At 35.0% G+C, this 14,976-nt stretch overlaps 1 protein-coding gene across 1 annotated transcript in view; it reads right to left on the bottom strand.

Annotated features, from left to right (window-relative positions):
• LOC148955194 (cubilin-like) overlaps positions 1 to 14,976 on the bottom strand; it is a 232,136-nt gene that overhangs the window by 184,520 nt on the left and 32,640 nt on the right. Inside the window, exon 3 of the mRNA XM_089106517.1 lies at positions 6,273 to 6,364. Coding sequence (XP_088962643.1) covers positions 6,273 to 6,364 — 92 coding nt within the window. The remainder of the gene's footprint in view (positions 1 to 6,272; positions 6,365 to 14,976) is intronic.

Raw genomic sequence — 14,976 nt, forward strand, 5'->3', positions numbered from 1 at the left:
GTACTTCATGTAAGCAGAAGATCTATTTTGCAATGTTTCAATTTTATAACACACAGATTTTATGAGATGGTGTACAAGAGATTTGATGAGATCTGATGAGTAAGTCAAAGGTATTCAGAAAAGACAGGATTCGTGGCATTATTATTGCAACCGTTCACATCTGGAGGTAGAAATAAGGAGGGAAGTCTTTCTTTCATTTGTGTATCGATTTGATTTCATCTTCACTTAGGGTCCGAGTGTCACTGTTTTCCTGATTGGAAAATATTTCTTACTCAAGTGTCTTATGTCGGCCTCCTACTACGCAATTGATTTACTGATTTCCACCATGAAAAAATGCAGCCGTTAAGAGGTGTCATATTATCTGGGAGAAATTTGTTGTTGTAATTTTCTGTTCTTGTAAAATAAACGAGATTATTTTTTTGTATTTATTGATGCTTCAGAAATAAGGAAGGGAAACTTAATGCTGAGAACTCGATATTGGACTATAGACCTAGGAAATTGAACAACCCTAGTGATGGAAATCCAATAAAAGAACGGGAAATCTAGCAAACAAGATGGAAATCCAATAAGGATCTTAAAATCCAAAATGTTGCTTTTTCAAGAAACTGAAAATTCAATTCGGGTATGGAAATTAAACATTTTTGTTTCTCAACAAATTGAAAATTCAATAATGACCATGGAATTCCAAAATGGTCTCCAATATTCAATTTCAGCTGTTGAAATTAACTAAAAGCAAATTAACTAAAACAAAAACTTTTCAACTAAACATCTACCAAAAGTTAAGCTTGGTTGATCAACAGTTTTGAATTGAACCTTCAAACTTCACTCTGTGATGAAGCCTGTGGGCTAGTTCTGACGGCGGTAATTGAGAGGAAGGGACGTCCTTGCCCCCTTAGTTTTTGCTCTTGCCTAGGTTTTGAAATCACCTTTTTTTTGGTCATTTAATTGGAAAAGGCACTTTTTTCATTAAAAAAGTCGGGGAAACAGCCAAAATTGCACTTTGTTGGAATATACTATCACGTTAAATTTATAAAAAGCGATTAAGTACAAATACCAGCTTTTAAATGAGCCTTAAAACAGCTTTCTTTTGTTACAGAAGCCTTCTAGTTTCTGCTAATCAGTAGGTGAGTATAAAGCCCTGTCTTCTTTATGGCCTTTTCAGGGAAGTCGGCCGAGTAAAAACAGCTTTTTACTCATCGAAAAACAAACGTTCCTGAAAAATATGTATTGTTTTTTGAAGTATGGATAACGAACTTTATGTTAAAGACTAAATTTTTTTTTAGCTGTCAAGGTTGTTTGCAGTAAATTTTAGAGCTGTCTTATCTGCCCTAGATCGGTGATAATTAGAAATTATATTAAAAATAAGTTTTCAACTGAAACTAAGAAGTGACGTTAAAACTTAAAATATGCATAAATTATTCCGTATAAATAAAAAAAGATCACGGCAGTACTGTTTCTGTATTAAATTTTAATAACAAACGAAAGAAGATACATATAAAAAAAAAAAGTTTTTCCGAGGGAAGCAAAGAGCGAAATTGAAACTCGAAACGTACAAAAATGATTAATTCACAGCCTTTTTAATATACATTAATATAACTGGCACAAATAAACCAACTAATAATATTTCCCTAAGCCTTTAGAAAGAGAAAAAACTACCACTGTACTGAAACCACAAAATAATCTAGCATTTTGGGTAGAATGAATGCAAACCAATCAAGGACATTTTTTAAAGAATCAAGAAATTATCAATTCCTCTTAGGATCAGTCCCTTTTAAGATAAAGTAACAATCCATTTTAGGATTTTCTTTATTTTTTTACTTTTAATTTGGTATCACTTCTGCACAATGGCTCAGTTCAAAGACTGCTCTCGTTTTGTTTCTTAATTAAATAAAAAAACAAGTTTTTCAACTGAAAGTAAGGAGCAACATCAAAACTTAAACTGAACAGAAAATATTACGTATATTATTGGGTTTACCCCCTAGTCAATACCACGCTCTTTAAGCCAAAGATTTTTTAGTACTTTCATAAGAGCTATTTATTCTAATTAACGGCCTTTGTGATTAAGTGGTCATTTTTAAAGAATTGGAACAAAATTTAAACTTTAGCTTTAAGAGCAAGGTATTGACTAGGGGGCGAGCCCCCTAATATACGTATTTAAAATACATGAATATAGAAGTTTGTTACGTAAGTTACTATGTAAGTTACGTATATTTAATACTAAAAAAACGTCCGTAAATAAAATTAAACAAGTATCGAGAAAGCCATTTAACCAAATAAAAGTAAAATTAATATGCAAATTTGTTTTAATTATTCATGTACGGTGACCCAAAATCAATACCTGCATTAATTCAAAAACATTCAAAAATTAAATTAAAAAACAAGTTTTTTAACTGAAAGTAAGGAAAGACGTTAAAATTTTAAACGAACAGAAATTATTCCGTATACGAAAGGGGCTGTCCCCTCCTCATCGCCTCGCTCTTTACGCTAAAGTGTGACTTTCTCACAACTCTATTTTTTTAAACATTAAAAAACTTTAGCGTAAAGAGCGAGGTGTTGAGGAGGGGGCAGGCCCTTTCGTATACGGAATAATTTCTGTTCGTTTTAAGTTTTAACGTCTTTCCTTACTTTCAGATAAAAAAAATCGTTTTTTAATTTTATTGTTGAACGTTTTTGAAATAATGCCGTTTTTTAGAGCTCTAAATAATTCCGTTTTTTAGAGTTTCGGTTACCATTGAGCCGGGTCGCTCCTTACTTACAGTTCGTTACCACGAACTGTTTGAAAGGACATGTCAGGATTAGTTTGTACACAAGTTCAAATTAAGGCCATCTTGATATTATTGGGACTATAGACTAGAAATAGACTATAGACTAGAAATAATCGGATTTTCAGAGTTCATATTATGTCTTATTTGATCTTCATTTCAAGTGATAGGATACTAAAGCATATTCCTTACAATTTAACACTGTATGTTACCCACTATTGATATTATAACTTATTAAAGCAAAATGCTGCTTTATATATTTGTCTAACAGATCTTTATGTTGTTCAATCAATTTGCGACTATTAAAAAATATTCAGTGTAACCCTTGTCTTGTTAGGATAATTTTAATTGTGTTATGAAAGTTGCCGGTGTCACAACTGGTGTAAGATTATGAAAATCTTTATAGATTCGTTTTTGTGTTGTCAGGCTACATACTCACTTTTGTCTCTTAAATCAATAATCCTGTTTTTATACTTGACTTTTAAGTTTTCAGTAAAGCGCTATTTTTGTATAATAATAAGGGCATAGGGAAACATAATTAGTTGGTTTATTTGCACCAGTTATATTAATATACATTAAATAGGCTGTGAAGTAATAATTTTTGTCCGTTCTAAGTTTCAACTTCGCTCTTTGCTTCCGTCGGAATTTTTTTTTTTTTTGAATTATAATGTGTAGCATTAGAAGCACTCTTACGGCTTTTCCCATTATTTGCCTTTGCGAACCAAGACTCAATCTATATTCATTTAACTGGTGAACGGCACAACTATTAGGGATAACGCAAAAAAAAAGCTATTCTATAATTTAAAGCTTCACCACAATCGGCACCATTTTGTCAATCCCCGATTTCCTGGGCGATTTTTTCACTTGTTGTATTGTGTAGATAATTTCAGTGATGCACGTATAGTCGGTATAGCCAAGTTTACTAAATGATGGAAATGGCCGACCTTGGCTCTGGGACAACACTGTACATAGTGGAATACCATAGAAAGGTCCGTTTGGAGTGTTTGGGAGATGGGTTTAGAGGTCATTTGCAAAGAGTTGTCTGGTCAGAGGATTCTGTTAAATTCGTACACTATTACTACTACTTACGCTATTACTCACCACAGCAGCAAGTCGGCTGAGACAAGCAAAGCTATGCACGCTCTTCCTCCATCTCAATCTGTTCAATACCTCCCCCTTTACACCCTTCCAGGAACGTTTCATTTTCCCTTAAATCTTTCGCTAAGACATGGTTACACAACAACCGGGGGCGAACCTGCATTCCGTTTAGCCATAGACGATTGGCAGAAAAGGAAAATCTTTGGCCCATTTGATTCCGTGTTCTCCCATTGTGTTTCCTGTGCTCCTTAAGACACAGTCCATCAAAGTAACCCATTTATACAGGGATAGAACACAACCCTGATTAACTTCCCATTTAATACGGAACCAGCTACTAACCTCATTTCCTACCTTAACTGCAGCAGTGTTATTCTCGTACATATCACTAATCACTTTAATATATTTGTCTGGTATACCATGCAAGAATAAGACCTTCGCTAAGATTGGATAAGATTTATTCTTCATTAGATACACATACAATATTACATGTTATTAATCCCCCAAAGGCTCATTGGCCTGTAAAGAAGAGGGAAGACAAATGAGTTGCTTTCTGAGAGATGAAAAGCAAAAGAAAATTTAAAATGATCACTTACTCACATGCGAAGGAGAAGAAAAGAAAATATAGATAAAATGAAAACTATAGAAAAAATAGAATAAACAAACTAAATTAGTTAATTAGGTTAAATAGACTTTAAAAAAATAATAAATAAATAAATAAAAATAACTTCTACGAAGCCAAAGAATTTTTAACAATTTTTTTTAAACGAACCGAATGAGTGGCACCCTCCAGCTGATTCAGGCAACTTATTCCAAACAATATGACACGCCATTAGAGGATTAAAATCTGACCTTATGCAAGGAGTAAATGGAACTTGAACATGATTTGTCATATTGTGAAGATTATAATTATTTTTATCAGAAGTAAAAGACAGCGGAACAGTTAGGGGCCGGGGGAGATCACCATGAAGCTGAGAAAAAGTAAAACATGCGCATGAAAGAATGTATAGTGACTCAAGATCAAGTAATGGTATAACTAATGAACGATTAGTTTCCTGAGTGAGGTTTCTAGCTTTATTGCAAACCTTAGAAAGTGGTTTTAACAATGAAGGAAAGGTTGACATCCACACAATTGGGCAATAAGAAACGTAAGATTGAATCAAGCAGTGAAAAGGGATTTTCAAAATTGACCAAGGAAAATTATGTCTAATTTTCCGTAAAATACCGAGATACCTGAATATCTACATTTTAATAAAATCAATCTGACGTTTGAAAGATAGGTTTTCATCAACAAGAATGCCCAAAAAACGAACATATCGGTCTTTAGATCTATGAATTATCCCATTTGGCTGGTGAATTTCTGATAACTGGGGATAAACCTGAGAAACACGCGAAAAAATAAAAAAAACTGGACTTAGAAAAATTTAGGGTAATAAAATTAGCATCAAGCCACAAAATTACCCTCTCAGACAAGTTTTCCAAATGTAATCGAAGCTCAGATTCGCAGTTTCCCAAAGTGCAAAGTGTGCTGTCATCAGCAAAACAAACAAGGGCATCAGAAGAAGGCGAACTATTGTTGCCACTATGGGCAAGGGAAGGCTTAAGATGACAAAGTCTACAGCAATTAATAAGTTTCTGCTGTTTTACAATATAATAAAGATCATTTACATAGATCAAAAATAGCACAGGCCCTAAAACTGATCCCTGGGTGACACCAAAATTCACTTGCGAGGGTGACCCGAAAAGTGGATCAACAGGAATTAACCTATCCTTCAAATAAAACCGAAACCAAATATACATTTCCCCTTGAGCCAAAATGAGACAAATTCGATAGAAGAATTCCATGGGTTAAGGAATCGAAAGCCTTGCGAATATCCAGAAATATAGCAGCCGGAATCAATCCCGAATTTAACGCAGAATGAATAAAATTCAAAAGGGTCATACAGGCATGCTCAGAGGAGTGATTCATTCGGAAGCCAAATTGAAAATCATGAAGAAAACTTTTAGATTTCAAGAAAGTAAGGAGACGAGAAAGCATAGCCGTTTCAAATATTTTACTAAATACTGATAAAATTGAAATTGGTCGATAATTTGCCAGATCATTTCTTGGTCCACCCTTATACAAAACAATAATCCGAGCACGCTTAAGAGCATCCGGAAAAACTCCACATTGAAACGAGAGATTAACAAGTTTTGTTAGAGGCAATACTACTGAAGGAATAATAGATTTAACTACCTTAGTAGGGATAGAATCTGGCCCAGATGAGGACGAGTTTTTCAAACCATTAACAATTTTAGTAATTTAACTTACTGTTACTGGCTCTAGAAACATAGACTTAACACAAGACAGCCCCAGGTAAGATCTAAAGTCCTGCTTAGGCCGAGACAAAGTAACTGTAGAAGTAATATTCTTACCAATAATAGCGAAGAATGAAGTGAATGCTTCTTGGACATTAAGCTCACCCTCCACAGCTCCATCACCAATGACCAGACTCACAGGTAAAGAGCTAGATTTAGAACCGGGTTTAAGTAAAGAATTTATTACCTTCCAAGTTTTACGAATATCATTGCCAAGGCTCATGTATCAGCTGAATCAAACGCGTACTCATAATCTTTAAAACTGATGACTCATGATGTTTGATGACTGAGGAACTTCTCAATTACTAACAGTGAAAATTTGGTCAAAACATCATCCACCCTTCCTAAAACCACACAGTTCATCTCTTGAAACTTCCTACAGTATCTCTAAGCATAAAAAGTATCATAATACTTGGAAATTTGCTACCTACAGTAACCAGGCTAATACCTTTAGAATTATCACACTCACTCTGATCACCTTAATTACACAGGGCTTTAACCAGGGTTTTCTTAAAATTTCTACGTGCTTCCCTGTGTTCAAAAATCATATACATAATCTTCAGTAACTTATTTCTAACCTCATAACCACCATATTTAAGAAACTTATTACTCCACTATAAACGCACGAGTCCTTGTTATTTTTTAATCCTTTTAGTATTGTTACTAATTCTTCCTCACAAATAAATCTTCCTTCACATCCAAAGTGTCGCAAATTTTATTAATTTTTCTCTATATCTTTTCCTGTGGCTCCCTCCTGGTTTGCCACATTCTCAGAATGTTCTGTCCATCTCTCTTTAACTCTTCCCTTATCACTAATTACGGCCCCGTTCCTATCTTTAACTGGGCAATGTTCAGATTGACTACTACCTCTCAATTTGTTAACATGTCAGAACCATATTTTACTATTATGCCGTCTTCCAGATCCCCAGCAATTTTATCCATGGCCGACAATTCACACCTCCTTAGTTCTTATTTCAATATTTTTTCGACATTTTTACATTCCTCTTATTTTCACATGATCTATCACTCAAATAGTTCTTGTAGAAACCCCTTCTCCTCTCTATTCAACATAAAGCATTTTCACTAATATTCCTAGTTGTGTTTCTAACTTTCATGCCCTAAGACACCATCAGCAACTTCACAAACTGTTTTCCTAAAATCCTTCCATCCATCTTCTACATTGTCGAGTCTTAACTTCTTAAGTTTAGTATTCAACTGTTTCTGGAAAGTTTCTCCTCCTGGAGTCTACCAACGTCACAGCTTCCCGGAAGGTAGTTACCCTTTCGAAATTTCAACTTTAAATTAACTCTAGACACTACTAAATGGTTATCGGTACTGATGCATTATACCTAACACGCGAAAGTAGTCAAGTTCGGTTAATGCTAATGAAATAAAATAAAATAAGATGAATATATAATAGTTTAGAAACAAATTTGGGCTATATCTGTGCACATTAAGTGGGTGGGGGGTAAAGCATAGCATATATTAAATACGTAGCCTAACCCAACTTAGGTATCTTTCCCTTCCCGTGAACCCCCCGAAAAAAAAACAGTTTAAATATTGTAAATTCAATGAGAAACCACGCTTTGCGATCAATTTAGACAGCAAATACCCGTGTTACGGGTCTCCATGTCTGCATTCCTTGGACAGCCTATAGCGCTGTGTTAGGTATAATGCACCAGTACCTGGTTATCTTTATTTCTAACATCAATAACAGCAATCCTAAATACCCTAGCATTTTGTGTTAATCCTGCCAGTGTTCGGTTAAAAACAGTGTTGGCACCGCCAGTAGGATTTTACAAGATCTAGTAAAAAAAAATTCTAGTAAATTTAGAGGATCTAATAAATTTCACGAAATCTGGTAAACGATGATGATATTTTAGCATAAAAACTGTTGTTATCTTCAATGAATTCAGAGGCAAACAAATTAGGTTCCGTTCATTACACAGTCCGATTTTAATGGCGTTAGATATTATGGCTACTATTACAATCATTTTTGCAAATTCGCGTGAACATTAGCGGTCAAAGTTCTCTTTACTTCTCTCTCGGCTTCTTCTTGATACTTGCTTTGAAAGGCAGACTGTTTCAAATCAGTTCTGGCATGACGGCTTAATTTGGTTTCAGGAAATTTTCCCATACTCTGATTACAGTTACTACGTTTCTTAATTAGGTAAGCCATAGTATTACTAACCTCTAGGGTGTCTTATAGCTCTAAGATAGTTCAAACTTCTAGTACACTAGTCAGGAGAGTCAAAGTTCTGTCCCATTTAGATGACTCTCATTCAGTTTACTCAATTAGTGATGAACAAAGTACAATCGCATCAATGTGCAAGATAAATTCATTTCAGTTTTCTGAGAGGTAACCAGTCACAGTTAATTGATTAACAGATTAAAGTCCATTTACTTGGGTTCAAAAACTATCTTTTTATTTCAACAAGTCAAGAGCTTCCAGAGTTCCAGTCTCAGAGCTGTTACCAAAAAGAGTTGTCTCCGTCACGTTCCGCAGTCAGACCTCGAAAATCGATGCAAATTTTGGAAAGCTCTGTCCCTTTTTAAAGATGCTATTAGAAACGAACTTTTTCTATACTTGTCCAAGTTCTTTCTGACTCTCTGCAGCTTGCCCCGTGCTGGAGCAGAGAGACAGTTTTTATTTTGTCGGTTATCGAAACCAAGTCATGGAATAGGCTAAATGTCTCGAGTGTTTTGTCCCTGATGAGAACGAAGCAATTCGTTCGCAGGTCGTCAAGTGGAGCACATGATTGGGTGAAACCCAGCGATTTGACTATAAATTCTTTGAAATTCGTCAAAAATCTTTGTAAGCAGTTATTCCCAAATTTAAAGACAAGCCTGACCAGTGTTTAAAAACTTACATCGAATTTCAATTTAAAAATGCAAAATTTAGGAATTTGGATTTCAAACCTAAAAATAGAAACTGGGGGAAAATTTTCGAAAACCGTCACCTTCAAACATACCTCGGATTCTAACCACTCCCTCGCCTGAAATTGCTTCGTGAATATGAGTTGTAACTATTTTTCTTCATTGACTTTTTTTTTACTTTTTCAATTTATCTGAATTTTATGACTGAAGACTACTGATAAATTTTATGCCGGGCTTCACCACCAGAATTTCCAGAATTCGGGCTTCCAGACTGTAGTTTAACGTCCTCCATACACTGCATCCGGAATATGAAGCCTGTCCGTTAGTAAATCCAAATAATCCGAAAAAAGGCGTTTTTGAACTTTTAGGTTTCCGGAATTTTCAATCGTACATTGAAAGAAAAAAAAATCTCTGCAAATCTGGGAACCAGAATATAATATTATAATAATTGTAAGGTCTGCCTTTCCCTTCCGATTGGTTCATGGATTCTCCAAGATTTTTTTTATTGTTCTATTGTACCTGAAAATACTGGAAATTTAGAGGCTGACGTCAACCCCTGGCATGGGTTCCGGCAGGGGGGGGGAAGGGGGTATACCCCCCGGAAGTTTGGGACTAAACATTAATTTTGAGGAAACGAAAGGAAAGAGAGCAGAATAGGGAAAAACCATGGAAAAAATATCTGGTGCCCCGTTGTTATCTACCTGCCAATAGGTTTTGACCCTTAATGAGGAAAATATAAGTATTAATTTGTGACTGAGTGACCCTTTTCCAGTATTCAACAAGCATTTTTTCTATATGATTTTTTTGGAGTAAAAAAAAAGAAGAAAAAACCTTCCTGGTAATGAATGGTAAGTAAATAATGATCCTTGTTCAATAACGAAAGTACATGAGCCTAACTGTTGATAACATTAAATTCAAGAATCAGCTTTTTATGATGATCCTAAATATGTATTTGCTTATTAGTAATTAGTGCAGTTATTAGTACACAAGAAATTTCGTATAATTATAGAAAACACAAGCGTAGCATTGCAAGAGTACCCCTGAGCTCATATCTGAAGCCACTATAATCAGAATTGTTTCCCCTGAACGGAATAATGGGAATTTCTTTATTTTCCCCCTGAATAGATATGTTTTTTGTGTTCTATTATCATTTACTTTTTTTTTACCAGGAGTGATTGTATTGATCTAGTTGTCACTTTGAAAAAATTTAATTTTTTGCAGCTATGAAGTGTAAAGGTGTCAAATGTATTGGGTTTTGATATTCAAAATTAAATTAAAAGTACTGAATAAAAAATTTTATTTGATTTTCTTAATCTTAGTTTTAATGTTTTACTTTGAACTAACTACTTTGAAAATGTGTTACTTTTTATAAACACTATTCTAAAGGCATACTTGGTGTTTATAACCAAGTTCATAACTACCGATATTGTTAAAAAAAAAATCCGTCCAGCGCTTCGGTATTGCTCAACAGAACTGAATACTGGAAGTTTATATCTTAGTTTTCGTAAGTAGACTATTGTTTTGTGTATTTTTTGTAATTACTTAGTTTTTTTCATTTTTATATACTTTTTCTTTAATTGACGTACTTTTTTCATTGCCTTTAGACAAATGTTCGTCTCTAAGCTGCATTTACTGTTAAATTTTTTTATTGTTTTAAAAAATAAAGTTGTGAGACAGAGTCAAATTTTAGCGTAAAGAGTGAGGCGTTGAGGAGGGGACAGTCCCTTTTATATACAGAATAATTTCTGTTCGTTTTAAGTCATAATGTCGCTCCTTACTTTCAGCTAAGAAAAAAAGTTTTTTCTTATTTAATTTCTGAATGTTTTTGAATTAATGCAGCTTTGATTTTGGCTGTACCATACATAAATAATTAAAACGAAATTTGCATATTAATTTACCTTTTTTTTGGCTAAATGGCTTTCTCGAAATTTTGTTCTGACGTAACTTATGAATTAACTTACGTAACGAACTTTTATATTCGTATATTTTATTACGTATATTGGGGGTTCGCCCCCTAGTCAATACCTCGCTCTTTACGCTAAATTTCAAATTTGATTCCAATTGTTTAAGAATGGTCCCTTAATCACAAAGGCCGTTAATTAGAATAAATAGCTCTGATGAAAGTAGGCTACAAAAAAAAAACATTAGCTTAAAGAGCGATAATGACTAGGGGATGAACCCAATCATATACGTAATAATTTTTGTTCGTTTTAAATTTTGATGTTGCTCCTTACTTTCAGTTGAAAAAATTGTTCTTTTTATTATTTAATTTCTGATCGTTTTTCTAAATAATGCTGGGATATCCGGCGCCCCCTTCATAGTAATATCCCTTCACCCATGAAAAATTCCTCCATGGAAAGATCCTCCCATGTAACCCCCGACCCATACCCCCAACTACCAGAAAAAATCCACCTTGAAAACTTTTGTATACTTCCCGATAACCAATACTATATGTAAAAATTGGACAGAGTTCATAACTTGCAGACCTTCCCCCGGGGACTGTGGAGGATTAAGTCGTCATGAAAGACACAGTTATTGTATTTTTTGACTATGCTGAACAAAATGACTATTTCAAAATTTTGATCGGGTGACTTGGGGAAAAAATGAGCGTGGGAGGGGGCCTAGTTGCCCTCCATTTTTTGGTCACCTAAAAAGAGCACTAGAACTTTTAATTTCCGTTTGAATGAGCCCTCCCTCGATATTCTAGGACCACTGGTTCGATACGATAACCCCTGGAAAAAAAAATAATAAACCCGCATCCGTGATCTTTCTTCTGGCAAAAAAATAAAAATTCCATATTTTTACAGATAGGAGCTTGAAACTTTAAAAGTAAGGTTCTCTGATACGCTGAATCTAATGGTGTGACTTTCATTAACGTTCTATAACTTTTAGGGTGTGTTTCCTCCTTTTTCCGAAAATATTATATCCGCAAGTATTCTCAGGTGCGTAAATTTTTATGTGTAAGACTAAACTTGATAAAACTTATATATCTGAAATCAGCATAAAAATCTGATTCTTTTGATGTACCTATTGGTATCAAAATTTCGTTTTTTATAGTTTCGGTTACTATTGAGCTGGGTCACTTCTTACTTACAGTTCGTTACCACGAACTGTTTGATATTTGTCTTTCTCAAATGTTCGATTAAAATCTTGACATTGCTTTATCCATTTTAACATTTAGCATCATTTAGTATCAGCTAATAAAGGTTTTAGAGAAAATTGAAGGTAATAAATAATTTGAAAGATGAACTGTTTGATTTCCCATCAAAAACCAAACAGAGATCATTGAAATATTGATCGTTTTTTCTGCGTTACCAAAAGTATTGTATTCATTAAACTTTACAGTTTCATGAAATGTAATTAAACAAATAGAAAAGGTTTTTCAACTAAAGTAAGGAGCAAGTTTAAAAGTTAAAACAAATTGAAATTACTCTGTTCATAAGGTTGACTGCCCCCTTCTCAAAACCTTGCTCATTAAACAAAAGTTTTTTAGTGCTTTAAAAATATTTTTTTTTCAATTGCAAATTTTCTTTAAAAATTCAAAAAAAATTCAAAAATTCATATTTTCTTTAAAAATTTCCTTCATATAAAGAAAATCTGTTCAAATAGGTTTAAAACCTGCTCCTTACTTTCAGTTGAAAAAATCCATTTTTTTTTATTTAATTTCTGATTTTTTTCCAAATCATAACCAGGCCTAACCAAGATATAATTTGAAGTACCGGTCCTTTAAATACCTTGTTAATTATTGTTAAAATGTGTATATCAATAATTGTACGTTGATTAGTACTGCCCTAAGTTTAAATTTCCAACTTCCATTTTGGACAAAATTTGAATATACTTAAAAAATTGGCGGTGAATAGTGTTTTTGGTGAAAAGTCTTTGTTAATACTACTAAAAAATAGTAAAGTATAGTAGAAATACTAAAGTATTTTAAGTAAATTTCTACAAAATGTTAAAAATACTAAAGTATTTTGGTTGGATGAAGAAGAATAGAAGAAAAGGGGATGCCAGTCGTGACGGGAGTCCATACAATGGCATAGCCTCCCTAGGGGAAATGGATTTCCGAGAAATTGATTGCGTAATCGAAGGGGAAGTGAATTTCTGAGAAATTGATTTGTTGTTTCCAGGAGAATTGTCTCCGGGCGAAGTTTGCACATGCGCATTAACGGTGGGGGAAATGTATTGATCTATAACTCGTGACGGGAGTCCATATATGGGCATAGCCTCCCTAGGAGAAATGTATTTCCGAGAAATTGATTGCGTAATCGAAGGGGAAGTGAATTTCTGAGAAATTGATTTGTTGTTTCCAGGAGAATTGTCTCCGGGCGAAGTTTGCACATGCGCATGAACGGTGGGGAAGAGATATGTTGATCTGGGACTCGTGGGGGAAAATGGATTTCTGATAAATTGATTGCGTAATCGATTGGGAATTGTATTGATCCGATAACGGGAAATAAATCACGTGTCTCCTTCTAAGCAAATCAGAGAGCTGGTTACATATTAGCGGGAGAAGATTGCAGAGAATATAAGGAAAGGCTTTTTGCTATCGTTTTTATTAGTCTGTGAATTGAATTCAAAGGAGTAAGAAGAACAGTTAATGACTACAGGGGGGAGTCCATTGGGCATAGAGTCCCTAGGGAGAACACCTGTGCTGTCAGTCCGACGGGGCACCATATATGGGCATGGAATCCCCAGGGAGAACACGTTTCCGAGAAATTGGTGTTCGTTCAGGAGAATTGTCTCCGGTGCGAAGTTTATTAATGTTTGATGGATGATGTCAAGGTTGATTGATTTGTTGATGTTCGTCCAGGAGAATTGTCTCTGGGTGAAGTTTATTAATGTTTGATGGATGATGTCAAGGTTGATTGATTTGTTGGTGTTCGTCCAGTAGAATTTTCTCCGGGCGAAGTTTATTAAAGTCTGAAGGCTGATGTCAAGGTTTGTTGATTTGTTGGTGTTATCCGAGAAGAGGTGTCTCCAGGCGAAGTTTATTATTGTATAAGTGAAGACGTCAAGGTCGATTGAGTTTTTGATGTTCATCCAGGAGAATTGTCTCCGGGTGAAGTTTATTAATGTCTGACGGATGATGTCAAGGTCGATTGATTTGTTGATGTTCATTCAGGAGAAATGTCTCCGGGCGAAGTTTATTAATGTCTGATGGATGATGTCAAGGTTGATTGATTTGTTGGTGTTCATCCAGGAGAATTATCTCCGAGCGAATGTTTTGATCCTAGAGATGAAGAGATTAACGCGGGAAAGGGTTTCCTAGGAATTTCAAATGTGACAGCGCAGGGATGCCAAAACATAAGGAACACACAGAAATTACGTTTAGAAATTATTTGGGCGAAACCGTTTTGAGACATTTTAGAAGATGATTTAAGCGAAACTGTTTGAGGCATTTTAGAAGATGATTTTAGAAGATGATTTAGAAAAGGATTTGAGGGTGGAACTCTGTGGTCATTATAATACACAAGTTCTATTTGAACAGTGTTGTGAGGTCCTCTACCCCATCCCCAAAGGGCTCCGATCCCCCTACCCCAACCCCGACGGAAGCCCCTGGCCCCCAAAGGTCCCCCGGGCTCCCAAAAGATCACCCGGCCCCCCAAGGGCCCCCCGGGCCCCAAAAGAGCCCCCTCCCCATTTTTTTAATATTTTTTTGTGCACTTGAGACACAGAAGGGCCCCCGAATTTCAAAAGGCTTTATTATATCTTTTCAGAAGAAGTTCATCCAGGAGAATTGTCACCGGGCGAAGTTTATTAATGTCTGACGGATGATGTCAAGGTCAATTGATTTGTTGATGTTCATTCAGGAGAATTGTCTCCGGGCGAAGTTTATTAATGTCTGATGGATGATGTCAAGGTTGATTGATTTGTTGGTGTTCGT

The sequence above is a fragment of the Artemia sp. Qi Xiang Cuo genome, chromosome 2 (genome assembly GCF_049724085.1).
Source record: "Artemia sp. Qi Xiang Cuo chromosome 2, ASM4972408v1, whole genome shotgun sequence".
NCBI classification, from domain to species: Eukaryota; Metazoa; Arthropoda; class Branchiopoda; order Anostraca; family Artemiidae; genus Artemia; species Artemia sp. Qi Xiang Cuo.